Source organism: Brachionichthys hirsutus, chromosome 9, assembly GCF_040956055.1.
Source record: "Brachionichthys hirsutus isolate HB-005 chromosome 9, CSIRO-AGI_Bhir_v1, whole genome shotgun sequence".
Taxonomy (NCBI): domain Eukaryota; kingdom Metazoa; phylum Chordata; class Actinopteri; order Lophiiformes; family Brachionichthyidae; genus Brachionichthys; species Brachionichthys hirsutus.
The window spans coordinates 2,856,203-2,870,153 of NC_090905.1; the positions used below are offsets into that span (position 1 = coordinate 2,856,203).

General features: G+C 44.2%; 1 protein-coding gene across 1 annotated transcript in view; it reads left to right on the forward strand.

The window, feature by feature from the left end:
* Positions 1-13,951, forward strand: part of raver2 (ribonucleoprotein, PTB-binding 2) — a 33,118-nt gene that overhangs the window by 3,985 nt on the left and 15,182 nt on the right. The window contains exons 2-4 of the mRNA XM_068743758.1: positions 3,968-4,034; positions 12,602-12,909; positions 13,641-13,805. Of these exons, the coding sequence (XP_068599859.1) occupies positions 3,968-4,034; positions 12,602-12,909; positions 13,641-13,805 (540 nt within the window). The remainder of the gene's footprint in view (positions 1-3,967; positions 4,035-12,601; positions 12,910-13,640; positions 13,806-13,951) is intronic.

The window sequence follows — 13,951 nt, forward strand, 5'->3', positions numbered from 1 at the left end:
CCTCCTCCTCTGGACTTCCCTCAGGAACGGGAGAATCTGTGTTTGCACTTTGCAAGCGATGCAAATCTTCTGCTTTCCACTGCTAGCGTCGATGTGTGTGTGTGTGTGTGTGTGGGGGGGGGGGGGGGGGGGGCAGTGTGGGAAAGAGCAGGTGGACAGGTTCACGACTCTGACATTTTGGAACTGAAGGTGTTTAATGAGCCGGTGGAGGACACTCTAGTTCTGTGACTGACTGGGGAGATGATGTGCACCGACTTCCTCCCGACCATCCATCACGGAGTCAACAACATCCAGTCGGCAGCATCTCTTCGGGGGGGCATAGACGCCCCCCAGTCAGACAGGATTGAGACATATATGAAGGTCCGTTTGTTACCAAAGAGCACAACAGCTTGCAGGAATGGGATCACTTGACTTTAAAGCCTGTTCATGGCTCAGTCTGAAACAGGATTTCAGATTTCTTTTAGTGAAGCGAGACGCTGATGACGGGAAACCATTAATCATCCCTTGAGTCAACGGTTTAATTTTTTTCTTAAATGATTTTAGGAGTTTCTACCCAGGTGGACGATGGGATCTGTTGTTCTGTCCGATAACAAGGAGCATTTCTATGCTTGATGAAGGTTGCATTATTCATGCATTCAGCCAATATAGCACTTGTTTTATTTCTGCCACCACAGGTTACGAGAGGCCGGGATTTTTTTACAAGGAAAGATTGTCTCAGAAAATATATATTTTTCAGTATGAGCTGTGAGACCATAATTTCTTCTCTCTCTTGTTCAGATTTTATCCAAATACACACCACATCTTACAAATAAATAACTCTATGAAAAAGGGAATGGCATTAAATTTAGAGCACTTTTTTTTTTAAGAACCAAGCGTGAAGCTTCTTTTCTTGGTTTAGAATGTGGAATGGAATAAAAAAACGTGTAGAATTCAAGAGCAGGACTTTTCACGTCCAGCCTGCGGATTATGGCGCTGTCGCCGGCGCCTCGATGTGGCCGTACAAAACGACTCTGAGAGGCCAGCTAGCTTTTATGTCTGAGAGCTTCTCTGCCGGGGCGGGGGGGGTTCGCACACCTCTGCAGCGCAGAGTGAGAGCGTCTGATCATCGGTTCAAAGCCACGCTGTGGACTTGGTGCTTTGACACGAAGAAGTGAATTTGATCAGTTTTGTCTGTAATGCGTTTTGCTTCTCTTCAGACACAGGAAGAGGTAATACATCGTCTCACAGACATCTAAGTCTGGCTCAAACTGCGTCACTCATGCTGCGTGAGATTAGGAAGATCCTTTGGGTAAATCATGTCAGCAGTTGCTGTTTCACATGCCCGACTTTCCCATCAAATATCAATGGAAATCTGCAAATTTGTATGTTTGTAACTAAGAACAATGCTCGAAACAACTAGATTTATTTATCAAATTCCTGCCCTCGTCTGGCAGATCTAGTCTGAAATCTTCTCGTTTCTTTCCTCTACCCCTTCAATAAAGTTTTGTTAAAAATCTATGAAGAACTTTATGTTTACAGTCCATATAACCTCCTTGGTGGCGGTAATAATAAAGAATAGTGAATAAAGGAGTTATTTCAATGTTAATCACTAAACTGTGGGAGTAGCTGTTGTTTTGCCAGCTTCATCCTCTTCCCGCTCTTATATTCCGTCATCAGGGGGTCAAGGACGCAGGTACTGTTAGATAAGGAGTAATCCTCCTCCTCCCACTTCTATCCTCCTCCTCTCTCTCCCTAAAGCACTTCTTCAAATCATTCTCTTTCGTCTTTGCTTGTTGAGAAAAAGGATTTTACACAATTAACACCCTAGAATATGAATATTTCTATTGTTATGCATAATGTGACTTGGAAAAAATGGAAACTGGAAAACGATGCTTGTTTAGGTCCAAGCAGCACATAGTCCAATTTACCACCGGTACGGTACCCAGCATCCTTAAATTAGTGAGTTTAGATTATCTGCGGGACAATTTATTTTTTCACTCTTTCACCGTTTTGAAAAACCCGTGAGCGTCACCACGCCATTACGGCAGCGTTAATTAGAAAGCTGTTGAAACAGCGTAGCGGGAATCTCAATGAAGTTAATTGTAGCATCTTAGAGGGGTGTGATGGGGATCACAGTGAAAGTAAATGCCGTTACCGTGTGGAGCGTAAAAGGAAAGTGCAGCGTCGTGCCCGTGCTCAGTCAAATGTACGGCTACAGAAAATAGGCAGGACTATTTGTGCTCTTAAAATAGTCTTTAAATATCCTATGTGCCAAATGCTGTGAAATTCAATGTTTCTGCTCAATTAGAATAATGAACAGTGCAGGTATGAGGTAGTCTGCTACCGCTAGGTTAACTCAGACGCTCGGCTTTCACTCCCAGAGACATGCTTTTAAGACAACGAAACCATGAAGGGAAGAGGAATATTAAACTGAAACTACAGCATAAGGAAACATAGAAGGACAGTAACTGTTTAAATCCTCTCACGTTGGCGCTACCTCGCTCTCATCTGAATTATTTAATCCTATTTTATTCTTATTGTCTTTGCCTTGTTGTTAAATTGCCTACGGGTGTGATTTATAATGGCACTAGTATGTTTTTATTTTATTTTTGAGTGATTTGGAACCCTAAAATCAAACTCTAACAGGTGATAGAATCTAACGGTGGGCGTTTCCAGCCATTTTAATCCTAATCCAACAAGACGTGTGCCATTGAGCAAAAACCTACCCTCAGGGTTCTGCAGTGTTAAAGCATCCAGGCCTGGACTCTTCTCTTCCTCACATGCTCCGTGCGTCCATCCAGTTGCATAGCAAGCCATAACATTTTGTGCAACTTCTCTGACGGACAGGCAAACGCAAAAAAAAAACACAAAAAATGGCGCTGATCAAAACACATCCTCGATGGACGTAATGAATGCGTCATTTCAAAAGATTTTCACTTGTCATGAGAGAAAAAAGCATGATGAGCGTTAATTGCTTTTGTTTTTGGAGGGTTCTTTTCATCTTTCTTTCATTTCTGTTTCCTCTTTTGGAATAATTATCACAAAAAAAGGGATAATGATCCAAAAACAAAAAACCGCTCTCTGTCAGCGTGGCTGTGATTTTAAGTGACCCGCTGCGTGGGCTGCCTCGCCTGACCTTCACTGATAGGAGGCGTGCTGTACTCGAGTGGGCTGGATGGAGGTTTGAGAGACTGGAAATAGGATCTTTTTTATTTTATTTTTTTTATGTAAAATGCGATCATTGTATCACCGTTGAGTTGTTGCTTTACAATTACTGACAGTGCATTTCTTTGTCTCCGTCTTTGAATGGAAGCATGAAACATGTCCAACATTTGCTGGCACCGATCCGATCCGCAGGGCTTTGGCAGCATTCGTCGACAGGACAGAACAGCTACGTCCTCCTGAATGCCAATCAGCTCTTGAAAGTCTGTTGACACTTTTTTTCTTCTTTTGTTCACATTCAATCCCAATTCTAAAGCCCTTGAAAACAGAAATCCTCATTTATTCCCTCTATTTTTTCGACGCTTCAATAATGGTGGACAGAAGAGTGACGAGTGTAAAGGATGGTAAAGATGGAACATGCAAAGTGAGGAGTGTGAGATCATCACGCACGTCCACCAGCGTTCTTGCACTTGAGGATCAAACTTTTTTTTTTTCACGTCCTGACGGCTGCAGACTTTCCATTAACTGTCGTCTCTAGTGGCTCTTAATATTAATTGCTTTATGCTGAACTGACCTTTCCACTGATGTGGGGCGTCGACCGTGGCTTGAAGGATTATTTTAACGCCGTGGTTGTTTAGTCCGGCTCCATCAGGAATTGTTGCTCTCGTACAAAAAACGGTTTGGATGTGACTGGATTCACCGGGCCGTTCCTAAAAAAGATCACCTGACATTGTTTACTCTCTTTCATCAAGCCCTTTGAAACACTAATTGTCTGTGATTCGTGACGATGTTGTATTCTTATTCATTCTCGTCTGTCTCTTTGCAGGAAGTGCATGAAATTCTGAAACAATATGAGCTGAAGTACTGCTTTGTGGACCGCAACAAAGGCACAGGTAAAACACACGCATGCTTGCACTGCTATACTCTGGCAACCGTCACCAACGTGCATTTACTAAACCTAAACTACAACTAAACCAACATGACACACACACACACACACACACACACACACATGTGCACATGCTCGGAGGAGATCCCAGGGAAGTCTCCCACCCTGCCTATATTTAGTCTGTGCAGCCAGCCATGCACCTGAAACATAATGCTTTTAGAAAGCTGTAAACAGCTGAGATATCAAAGCACCAGCTTGTCTGAAAGGTTAATGGTGTCTCACAGCCCGATGAAACACAGGCGGTCGGAAGCGCCGCAGCCACGCTGCTCATCCGGCTGGCGGGGCGGGGCGGGGCGGGCTTGGGTTGTGTTGCTCTGAGACGGGCAGCGGGGGAATCCACCGTCAGTTCTCCATCAGTAAAGTGATGCTGCACACACTCTTCTGTTCATTCCTAGGCGTCCCTCCTCTTTTGTTTCTCCATCTCTTCCCGCTTCAGTGATTCGACACATGCGTAATTGTCCAAGGACTTACTTCAGCAGCTTGACAGCATCGAGCCTCACGTCTGGGAGCCTCGGCATCAGCCGCTTGAATTAAGACAGGGAAAGTTTCAAATAGACACAAATAGACTCGAGCGAAGGGGAAGGGGAGGGTTTTCCTTTTGCTGATTTTTAGTGGTAAATTCATCACAAATTAAACGAGACCATAAGCATCTCTTTAGGATAGACAACATGTCGGGCTGTGGGAGGTTTCGTCTTCTCCGGAGGCTCCGGTAGCTTGTTAGCTTCACATTTGAGCTCTGAGTTGATTAGTGCTAAGGACACTACCGGTAATACTAAATACTTTTTACTGATTTGTCCCTCAGAGGGCAATTTGGTTTACAGCAGTTACGCTTTCTACAACTGTAGTCTTCTGCTGGTCGCCGCGTGCGCACAGGCAGTGTGGGCGAAGTGTCTTGCCTAAGGACACAACGACAGTGTACGCATGTGCCTGACCCGGGAATCGAACCGTCAACCTCTTGATCATAGGACGACCCTCTCAACCACCTGCGCCACCTCACGTGCTTAAATATTCTATTTTTAAACCTACAGAAGAGGAGATTGCGATTCTAAATTCTAGGAGTAGCATTTCATTCTCCTGGGGGGGGCACACAATCATGGGGCTGTATTGATTTAAGCCTTAAATCAATACAGCCCCACCACACCTTAAATTTTAAGGTGTGGTGACATAACGGGGAAACTGAGCTTCATTGGCGGAGATTTCTTCCTCCCTCATCTCATGAGAGTCTGATATATTTATTATTTTGCCAGCATTGGTTATATTAAACAGTTTTCCTTTCCTACAACGCCCTTATTTACTTCGGAAAACCTTTTCAAGGACGTAAAAAAATATATAGGGTACTTGGGGGGGGTGGATCTTGATCAGATTTGACTTGATTCTGCTCCCCTTGCTCAAATGGAATCCCCCCCAGCGCAACAATGATGATCGTCTCGATAGACCGCCGTCCTCTGTCTGTCTCCAGGGCGTCCCTCGTGTCTTTTGGCTGCTTGCTGGCCTGCAGATCCCCTTTTCGCTCTCCTCCAGCCTCGGCTCTGACTGAGATGCACAGCCTGAAGCAGCTTTGGCGTGCTTCTGCACCTCATGACCATATCGGCTCTCTGAGCCGGCCTCTGCTGTTGGACTTATTAGGTCATACTGATGGGATTGTTTATGTCTGCCGGGGTTTGTCCTGCAGCGCACATGTCTGAGTTAATGTTTAAGGATGCCCCCCCCCTGTGTGTGGACTTAGTTCTGTGTCTCCTTTTGCGACTTTGCTTCGGGCTGTTGCTTCAATTCCTCAGCTAATTATTATTATGTTTTCCCTTCAAAACACGCACACACACACACACTTGTGTTAACCAAAATACTCTCTGTAGCCAAAATATCAAAATGTAGCAAAAACATATTTAATCCTCCTGCTTTTCATCTATGTCTCCTTCCCTCCTTGCTCCCTTCTTCCCTTTCTACTTTCCTTCCTAACATCCTTCCCTCCCCTTTTGAGATCTGGCAGCACAGGAAGCTTGTTAGTGAAGTCTTTATGAGTCTCCATGGCCACATTACTATCTGCTGAAGTCTCATGATCGGAGCGGATTACGCGCTCCTTGGAAATCGGTGCATATTCATTTCAGTCCTTTTAAATCTTTCATTTAAATTTTTGGGTTTTTGCATCCCACATGTTTCACCTCACCTTTTTTTCCCTTCTTTTTTTAAACGATAAGTGATGGGATCTGTCGGTCATTAGTTTTAATGAGGCAGATATCTCTCTCGGCTTCATCAGAACAGGCCAAATAAAATTAAAACTCAAATTCATGTCTGTATTAGATATAATTGTTAGATTTAATCTAATTTCTGCTGCCAATCAGGTCACGCATTGACAGTATTAGCATGAATGGCCAGTCAGCTTTAACTGGTTGTGGATTTTTAATTTTTTTGCCCTCCCATGCCTTTTTTCTCATCCCATGATTTTTAAATGAAGCCCTAGATTCACACATTTACACGGAGTGTGTACCCGGAGGCAGGCAGATGAAGCTGTCAGCCCGCCTGGTATGAATGTGAAGGCATCAATTCATGCAGCCAAAGTAATCCAGCCGCTTCCACATGATGCCACCGGGCCAGGGCGCCCCACGAGTCCAGAGGTATGCATACTAATTCAGCAGGGCTGCGGAACCGGGGATCTTTCAGCACAATGGCGGGGATTATCAAGGGTTTCCTTGCCTTTGTGTTGGTTTCTGCTCTGTCGAGTATTGAAGACAACGCACGCTGGCTAAAAGCTCATTGGCCCGTCAATCTTTGTATGTGGGGCCATGATGACAAAAACAAATACGCAAGCACATGGTTCTTTTTGCCATTTGTTTACTTCGAGGCGACTGTCTTTTCTCATCACTCCTTAAGAATAAATATATTTTTCATTGGCTGCTTTGGCTTGTCTTTCTATGGCAGTGATTTTGCTCGATGGAGAACTGATTTGTTCGGCTATTAGTAGTTTGTGATGTCTGGGAATGTGCTTTCAAGTTTAGAAGAACACCAGAACATGAGAGTTGACAAAAAGAGGGACATTGAAGGTTAGACGTTTAGGAGATAAGGTCAGAGAGGACAGACTTTGATGATTTGGACATGTCCAGAGGAGAGACAGGGACTATATCGGTAGTAGGATGCTGAGGATGGAACTGCCAGGGAACAGGGCTAGAGGTCGACCCAGGAGAAGATACATATCTGCAACATGTCTGCCCGCGCTTGCATCTCTGTTTGGAACCAAAGGAGGAGGATTGTGATGGTTTTTGCTGGTTCTCTACACTCTATTACAAGTTGACTATCAATTAGTGCATGCATGATTGTTAGGGTTAAAGTCTCTAACATTGTGATATTAATTTACAAACGCATCGGAATGAAACAGGCAGAGTCAAGGATTCTTTTTCTCTCTCGCAGCCAAGACCGACTGGTCTGGCGCGCTGCTCAAAACCAACTTCCGTTCCGCTTTCCGGAACACGTTTATTTATCACCTTCATAGCTCCACCTCTTGACCCAGTGACATCACAATACTTTTAGGGCGCACATCGCTGCCCACCAGATGGGACTGTTCTGCACCTAACAGTTACATTAAACAATTGAAAATAAGCAAATTGACTCTATCAATGATTCTTTCCTTTCTGTGCAGAGAAGCATTGTTGGATGAGGCGAATGATTGCAAAAGTAGAGAAGCGCCTCATGCATAGAGTTCATCTTGATGACACTCTTGTGCACTCGGTCTAATTAGTAGCAGGGGACATTTTTATGTTGCTTATTGATTCCCCCACGGTCTTAATATTCTTATAAAGTACTTCTTATTATATGGCGGAGCGGTGCAGTGCTTCCCAACCCCAGGGCTGCAGACTGCTACCAGACTGCTGACTGTAGTCATTATTATTGGCTGTTTCTGCGGTAATTACTTGCGCCAACGTCGTCTGTCTGAATCCCTGTCGTGCCCAAGACGGCATGAAAGTGATCTCGAACTAAAATAGTTCATCAGTGCCGGAGGAAATTAGACACATTCCGCTGTTTGTTGCAGCTCGTCTGCCTTATGTAAGTAAAAGAGCCGACGTATTGACACTTTAGTTTGATGCATGGTAGAACGTATGGCCTCCAGTTTATAATTGCTTGAAGAGGCTAACTAGCATCCAGAAGGAGCTAAATTGCACAGCTTTGTCTTGCATCTGCATTCTGTCCCTCCCTTCATGGTTCTCTGAAGGGACGGTTCAAAGTTCAAAGTTTTACTGAACATTTTCACCAATCATTTTGCACAATCACAAAATAGACCATGCTAATGTAAACAGAGACAAGCCCATGGCACAGGAGCAGCATATTAACGGAGGGACAGCTACGTATGTTTCTCATTATGAATTGCTGCATCGTTGAGCCAGTGCATGGAAATCTGTATGCACTGCTGTAGAAGTCACACTAAAAAAAGCTGTGACAGGAAACGACACTTTTTCCTCTCCCTGTGACAATTACAGATGATGGTTTCAAAACTATGTGCAAATATGCAGATGCAATCACTGACTGTGTGTTAACCATCGTCATTTGAGTTAATCTGCCCAACACGCGTGAGACATGCATACACAAACCAGTTCAACGTGTGATGCTGGGTGTCGTCAGCGATCTCGGGACCGAACAGTTGTGTGTGTGACATTCTTCCTCTTGCAGATCATTTAAATATGTTCATTTGTGAATAACGACGGAGATGATTTGTGAACGCTGTTTATTTCTAAATGATCCAGAACCTGCGGCTTCTCTCTGTGCATTGTTTCACTTATGTGCAGCATTAAATTGATGATGATGAAGATGATGATTATTAACCAGTAGATTTTCTTGCTCCGTTAATCACTTTGTCCACAAAAAAGTCAATTTGACAAAGTGATGTCTTTCAATGTATTTTTTCCGGATTGATTAATGATGATGGATCGTGTGACTGATGGTAAAGAGAGAAATTAAGGGAGGGCAGGGCATGATGCGATAGAGGGATCAATACATGATGAATGGCCAACAGGAGAGGGTTGAGATGCAGTGTTTACTCTCTTTATTGATGACCAACTTTTACTTCATTCCTCAGAGTATGTTTGCTGTTGCACGTTGGCATTCAGTTTGGATTCAGTTTGATCAAAGCTTTATTTAGGTGCGTGCCATGATCCATCCATCCATCCATCACTCACCACCCTCGTCTGTGTGATGATCTTGTGTTGTTCATTTTTAATTGCACGACGACTACTTTAAAACATCAGATTCCTTATTTTGTAAAGCTTTCTCGTTTTAAAATAGAATTTCATGCAAGGAGTGTTAACTGTACCATAAAACCCATTCCGATTTTGGGTTCAACAAATCTTCAAGACTTATCGAACATGGTTTCACGATTCTCCTCCAGGACTGGCTTGGCGAGGGCTGCAGGCTGAGAATGATGGATTTAAACACCGAGAAGCCGGAGGGAGGGAGGGATGGATGATGGAGAGGAGAACTTGGGAGGGCTGAGGTGTTGGAAGACAAAGAGGATGAGAGGCTCACAGACGAAGATGCAGCTCATCCCAAGTGTTTACGCGTCGATACTCGAGTGGTGAGCGGTGGGAAGAATGGAAGGTCAATTAGGGTTTAGACAGTCCCGCAGTTGTTTGTTTGTCTGTTATATGGGAAGACATGCTCCCTCATGATGTCTCACCAAAGCTGGCTCAAGGTACAACCTGACAGCTTGTCATTCTTCCAGCCTGGGCTGTGTGTTTACCTGCCCATTCTCTGTAATGATGAATGTTAGACATGGCAAACGTGTGGATAAGCCTTTAACATCAAAGCTGTCAAAGAAGATGCTTTTCTTTGGCCTGAAACAGAGAAGAATGGATCAAACAATTATTTATCAAGTGATGGCCTCTGAGGGATGCAGGTATCGGAAAGATAAAAGATGTCTTCCATGCTGGTCATTGATAAAACATCCGTTATTGTGACTTGTCTTGAATAAATCTTTTATTTTGCTGATGAATTTGCAGATTTCCTCAAAGTGAAATCTCTCATAAATAGTAAACTTGTTATTTAGGCTCGATATATTTCTATCATTATCTATTAAATGACTACACAATGTAGAGCTGTGGAATAATATTCAGGTGTATTCTACTAATCTATGGGAATTATCTTTAATTGTCAGACGGAACTTTTAGATGGAGTCAACAAAGCGATGCGAGGAAGACGACGACGTGTGTGCCGTGGCATCTCGCCCGACGGCCCACTGAGCTGTTGATTTCAGTGACGCTCTCTCCACCTTGGCCTGGGGGGGGGGGCTGAGATGAAACGGCAGGACCACCTTCCACCCAGCGTGAGGACCAGCCCCTCGAGTTTCAGGGGACCGTCTTGCGTTCTCAACTCTGCTGTTTTTAATTAGCTCTTTCAACGGGGAACGTCAGCGGGATTGCAGCCTTCAACGTTGGATTTCTTTTTATTCCATAGCGTTACCCCCCCTACACACTCCACACAGGAACATGGAGGATAATCAACACCTTCAGAAGTCGAGACCCATAATTAAATCATCGCTACTTTTGCACAATCATTTTCCAAAGTTCAGTGGGTGTAGCCAGTCGGTGAACTCTTGTGAACTCTGATTATTTAGTGAGCTATTCAGGAGTTTCTTAGCTCCACATTTCACCGATGGAGATCTGCTGAGTGGGATTTGAAGTCGGCCCGTCAATAGAGGGAAAATAGAGAGTGCTAGTGTAAAACCCAAACCGGATTCCCCCTCCATCTTCTCGTAATGCTGAATATTGGGTAGCATGCTTAGCGGGTTAAAACCAGATTAGACTCTCATCTTAGCGTAAGAGATCCATTACAGTGTGAGTGTGTGAGAGTGCGTGCATGTATTAGAGGGGCTTTGGGGTAATTGATTTGGTTGGAGGCGGTATCTGAAGACAGGCAGAAGCACATTGAAGTGGAAATAGAAAAGACTGGAAAGGAGCACCGAGAGAGAGAGAGAGAGCGAACGGATGGACGGGCATAAAGCCAACACATGAAGAAATACAATGAACGGAGAAGAGTATGGTGGCAAGAAAAGACATGAAGCAGACCATAGAACAATAAATCAATAAATAGAGACGGGGTTGAGCGAGACACACGGACCTTCCATTGGATCTTCCTACATCGATCATTTCCTCTGAAAATGAAGATGCCTTTGGGGCAGACCTCCCAAATTTAGCTCAAAAATGTAGCTCAAATCTTCCTCAGACATAAATGCCTGTGCGTATAGAGTAGACAGTCGCTCTTCATGTTGAACTGACAATGTCTATTTCGAGAGACGGGTTGGTATGCGGAAGAACGAGGTGGTGATTGTGTGCAGGCCAGTCGGCGCATCCTGCATTACAGATGCTTTTAAGCCACCTCCGTATCTTATTTTTGCAATGCATGCCATTTATCGTCAAACTCAAAAGCACTCACAGAGTGCTAACGCCGTTAGCATCAGTTCCCATGTTGCACGCCGGGTGCAGCACACATTGGGCATGCATGCATGGCGCCCATGATGAACAGATCTGTCGCATGACAAATTATGTCATGCCACCTAAATCTTTGACCGTGTGAAGATCCACTACTAATATTTGGAATCATGTATTAATCATAGACTGTTGTAATAATACATATTGGAACTGATATAAATGACATGTAAAAGCCATTACATGAAAGGAATTGGCCTTTTACAGGTAGCAAAGTATGAATATGCAAGGTTCATTGTACAAATTACAGGGAAAAGGTAAAATGAATGAGGTTTAATTATAATAAATTTTCTATCTCTCTCTCCCTCTCTCTCTCACACACAGGGTTTCTATTCATTCCCTGTCAGCCTAATAACAGAATTTACGGTGCTTTAATGGGCTCATAAGGATTGTGTTTTTTTTAGCACTGAGCTAGGTATCTCAGGGAAGCCTAATGGAACATCTTTGCAAGGCTTTGCTGACTGGATTGCGTCTTAACATTAAACATGAAGCCTCTTTCGCCAACACGCATCGCTGGCCTGAAACGCAGCCCAACGTTTGTCTTCAAGGTCTCACATTTAAATTACCGCCGGTGTTTCATTTAGAAATAGAATGATATTTCTGTGACAGACACACACCGGTCACGATTTAAAATGAGTTGTGTTTGTGTGTGTGTGTGTTGCACTGGATTCCCCTTGCTCAGTGGCTCTATCGGTTTTCTAATGTGTTGTCTTTCTCTCTATGTGTCTGTCTGTCTTTATGACTGTCTGTAATTTTGGTTGTTGGTGCCTAATTTTTTTTAATCATTTTGTATTATTATTATCATTATTTATTTACTTTTTCTTTTGTGACTTGTTTTTTTGCATGCATATTTTAACTGTGCGTCTCCATTCTCGTCCCATACTACCTGCTGTCTGCCTGTTTTTGAATGTCTGCTTTGAATGTATGTTTGTGTGTGTCTCTCACTCGTCCCGGTCCATTCACGTCTGCCCATTTCTTTGTGTTCTTTTCTTCGTCTGTCGTTTTTCCTGTCGTCGCTACGTCTCCATAATGTCCCCTCCTCCAGCCTTTGTGACTTTGCTGAACGGGGACCAGGCTCAGGATGCCATCCGCTCCCTCCACCACAGCACTGTCCGGGGACGCTTGATCAACGTCACCCTGCAGCCCACCGACTCGCTGCTCTGCCTCACCAACCTGCCCCACACCTACACCGCCCAGCAGTTTGAGGAGCTGGTACGGGCCTATGGGAACATCGAGCGCTCCTTCCTGGTCTACAGCGAGTTGACGGGACACTCCAAAGGATATGGGTTCGTCGAATACATGAAGAAGGACTCGGCGTCGCGGGCGCGTTCTGAGCTGCTGGGCCGACAGCTGGTATGTGATGTTTGAGTATTACCTCCGCCAAGGAAGTTATGTTTTCTATCTGTCTGTCTGTCTGTCTATTATCTGTCTGTCAGCAAAATAACTCAAAACGTTCTGGATGGATCTTGATGACATTTTCAGGAAATATGCACACTTTAGGTGATGATCCAGAAGAGATCCTGGATTCTGTATCTCTTTGAAGCAAGCATTATGAGGGTCAAGCTGTCATGGTATCATTAGCTTAGTCGACTTTAATGATCTCCCACCACAAAAGACGGGAGATTTAGGGAGACTTTGTCTCTGGAGCGTGACTAAACGACAAAAGATTGTTCTCATCTATAGGGGTTCGAAAGCAGGTAATAACTGAAACTCCAGGCCCTCCGAGCGGCTCTAGTTCCAAAGCAGAAATATAAGGCTTGCTGTATATGCAAAAAAAAACAACCTCCAAGAAGACATTTTTATTTTTAAATGAGATTTAAGAGCAAACATCCATTTAATCGTTACGCACCGAAATCCGTTTTCTGAAGAATACACAGTAGTTTGTCTGACCTTGCATTTCTGATAAGCCCAAGCAGTGAAACTACTGTAAACTCTATATGGAGGAGCAGTCCAAGAGAAAACATCTTTATTTACGATATTCCTTCCTGATCGATGCAGAGGTTGGAGGTCATGCATGCAAAACGGGGCTGCGATGCCGTGTCGGCGTGTTAACCATGGGATTGTTCATTTCCTTATCTGTGCAGGGCGAGAGCTCGCTGATGGTGCAGTGGATGGATGTCAACCAGCTGAGCCAAGAGGAGAACCTGCACTCCAAGTGTCTTTGCGTGAGCCGGCTGCCGCTGGAGCTCTGCGACTCGGAACAGCTGACCCAGCTGTTCTCCGACACCTACAAGCCCGTCTTCTGCCAGGTGAGTGTTTAAAGGTTTGTGAAATAAATGAGGGAACGTCAAACGGCTCAGATCACACAAGCTCAAATCGGGAATAACTGAAAATCTATCCAAGAGGCTACGGCTCATTGATCCCGTTGTCCCCTGAAAACAAGAGACACATTTAT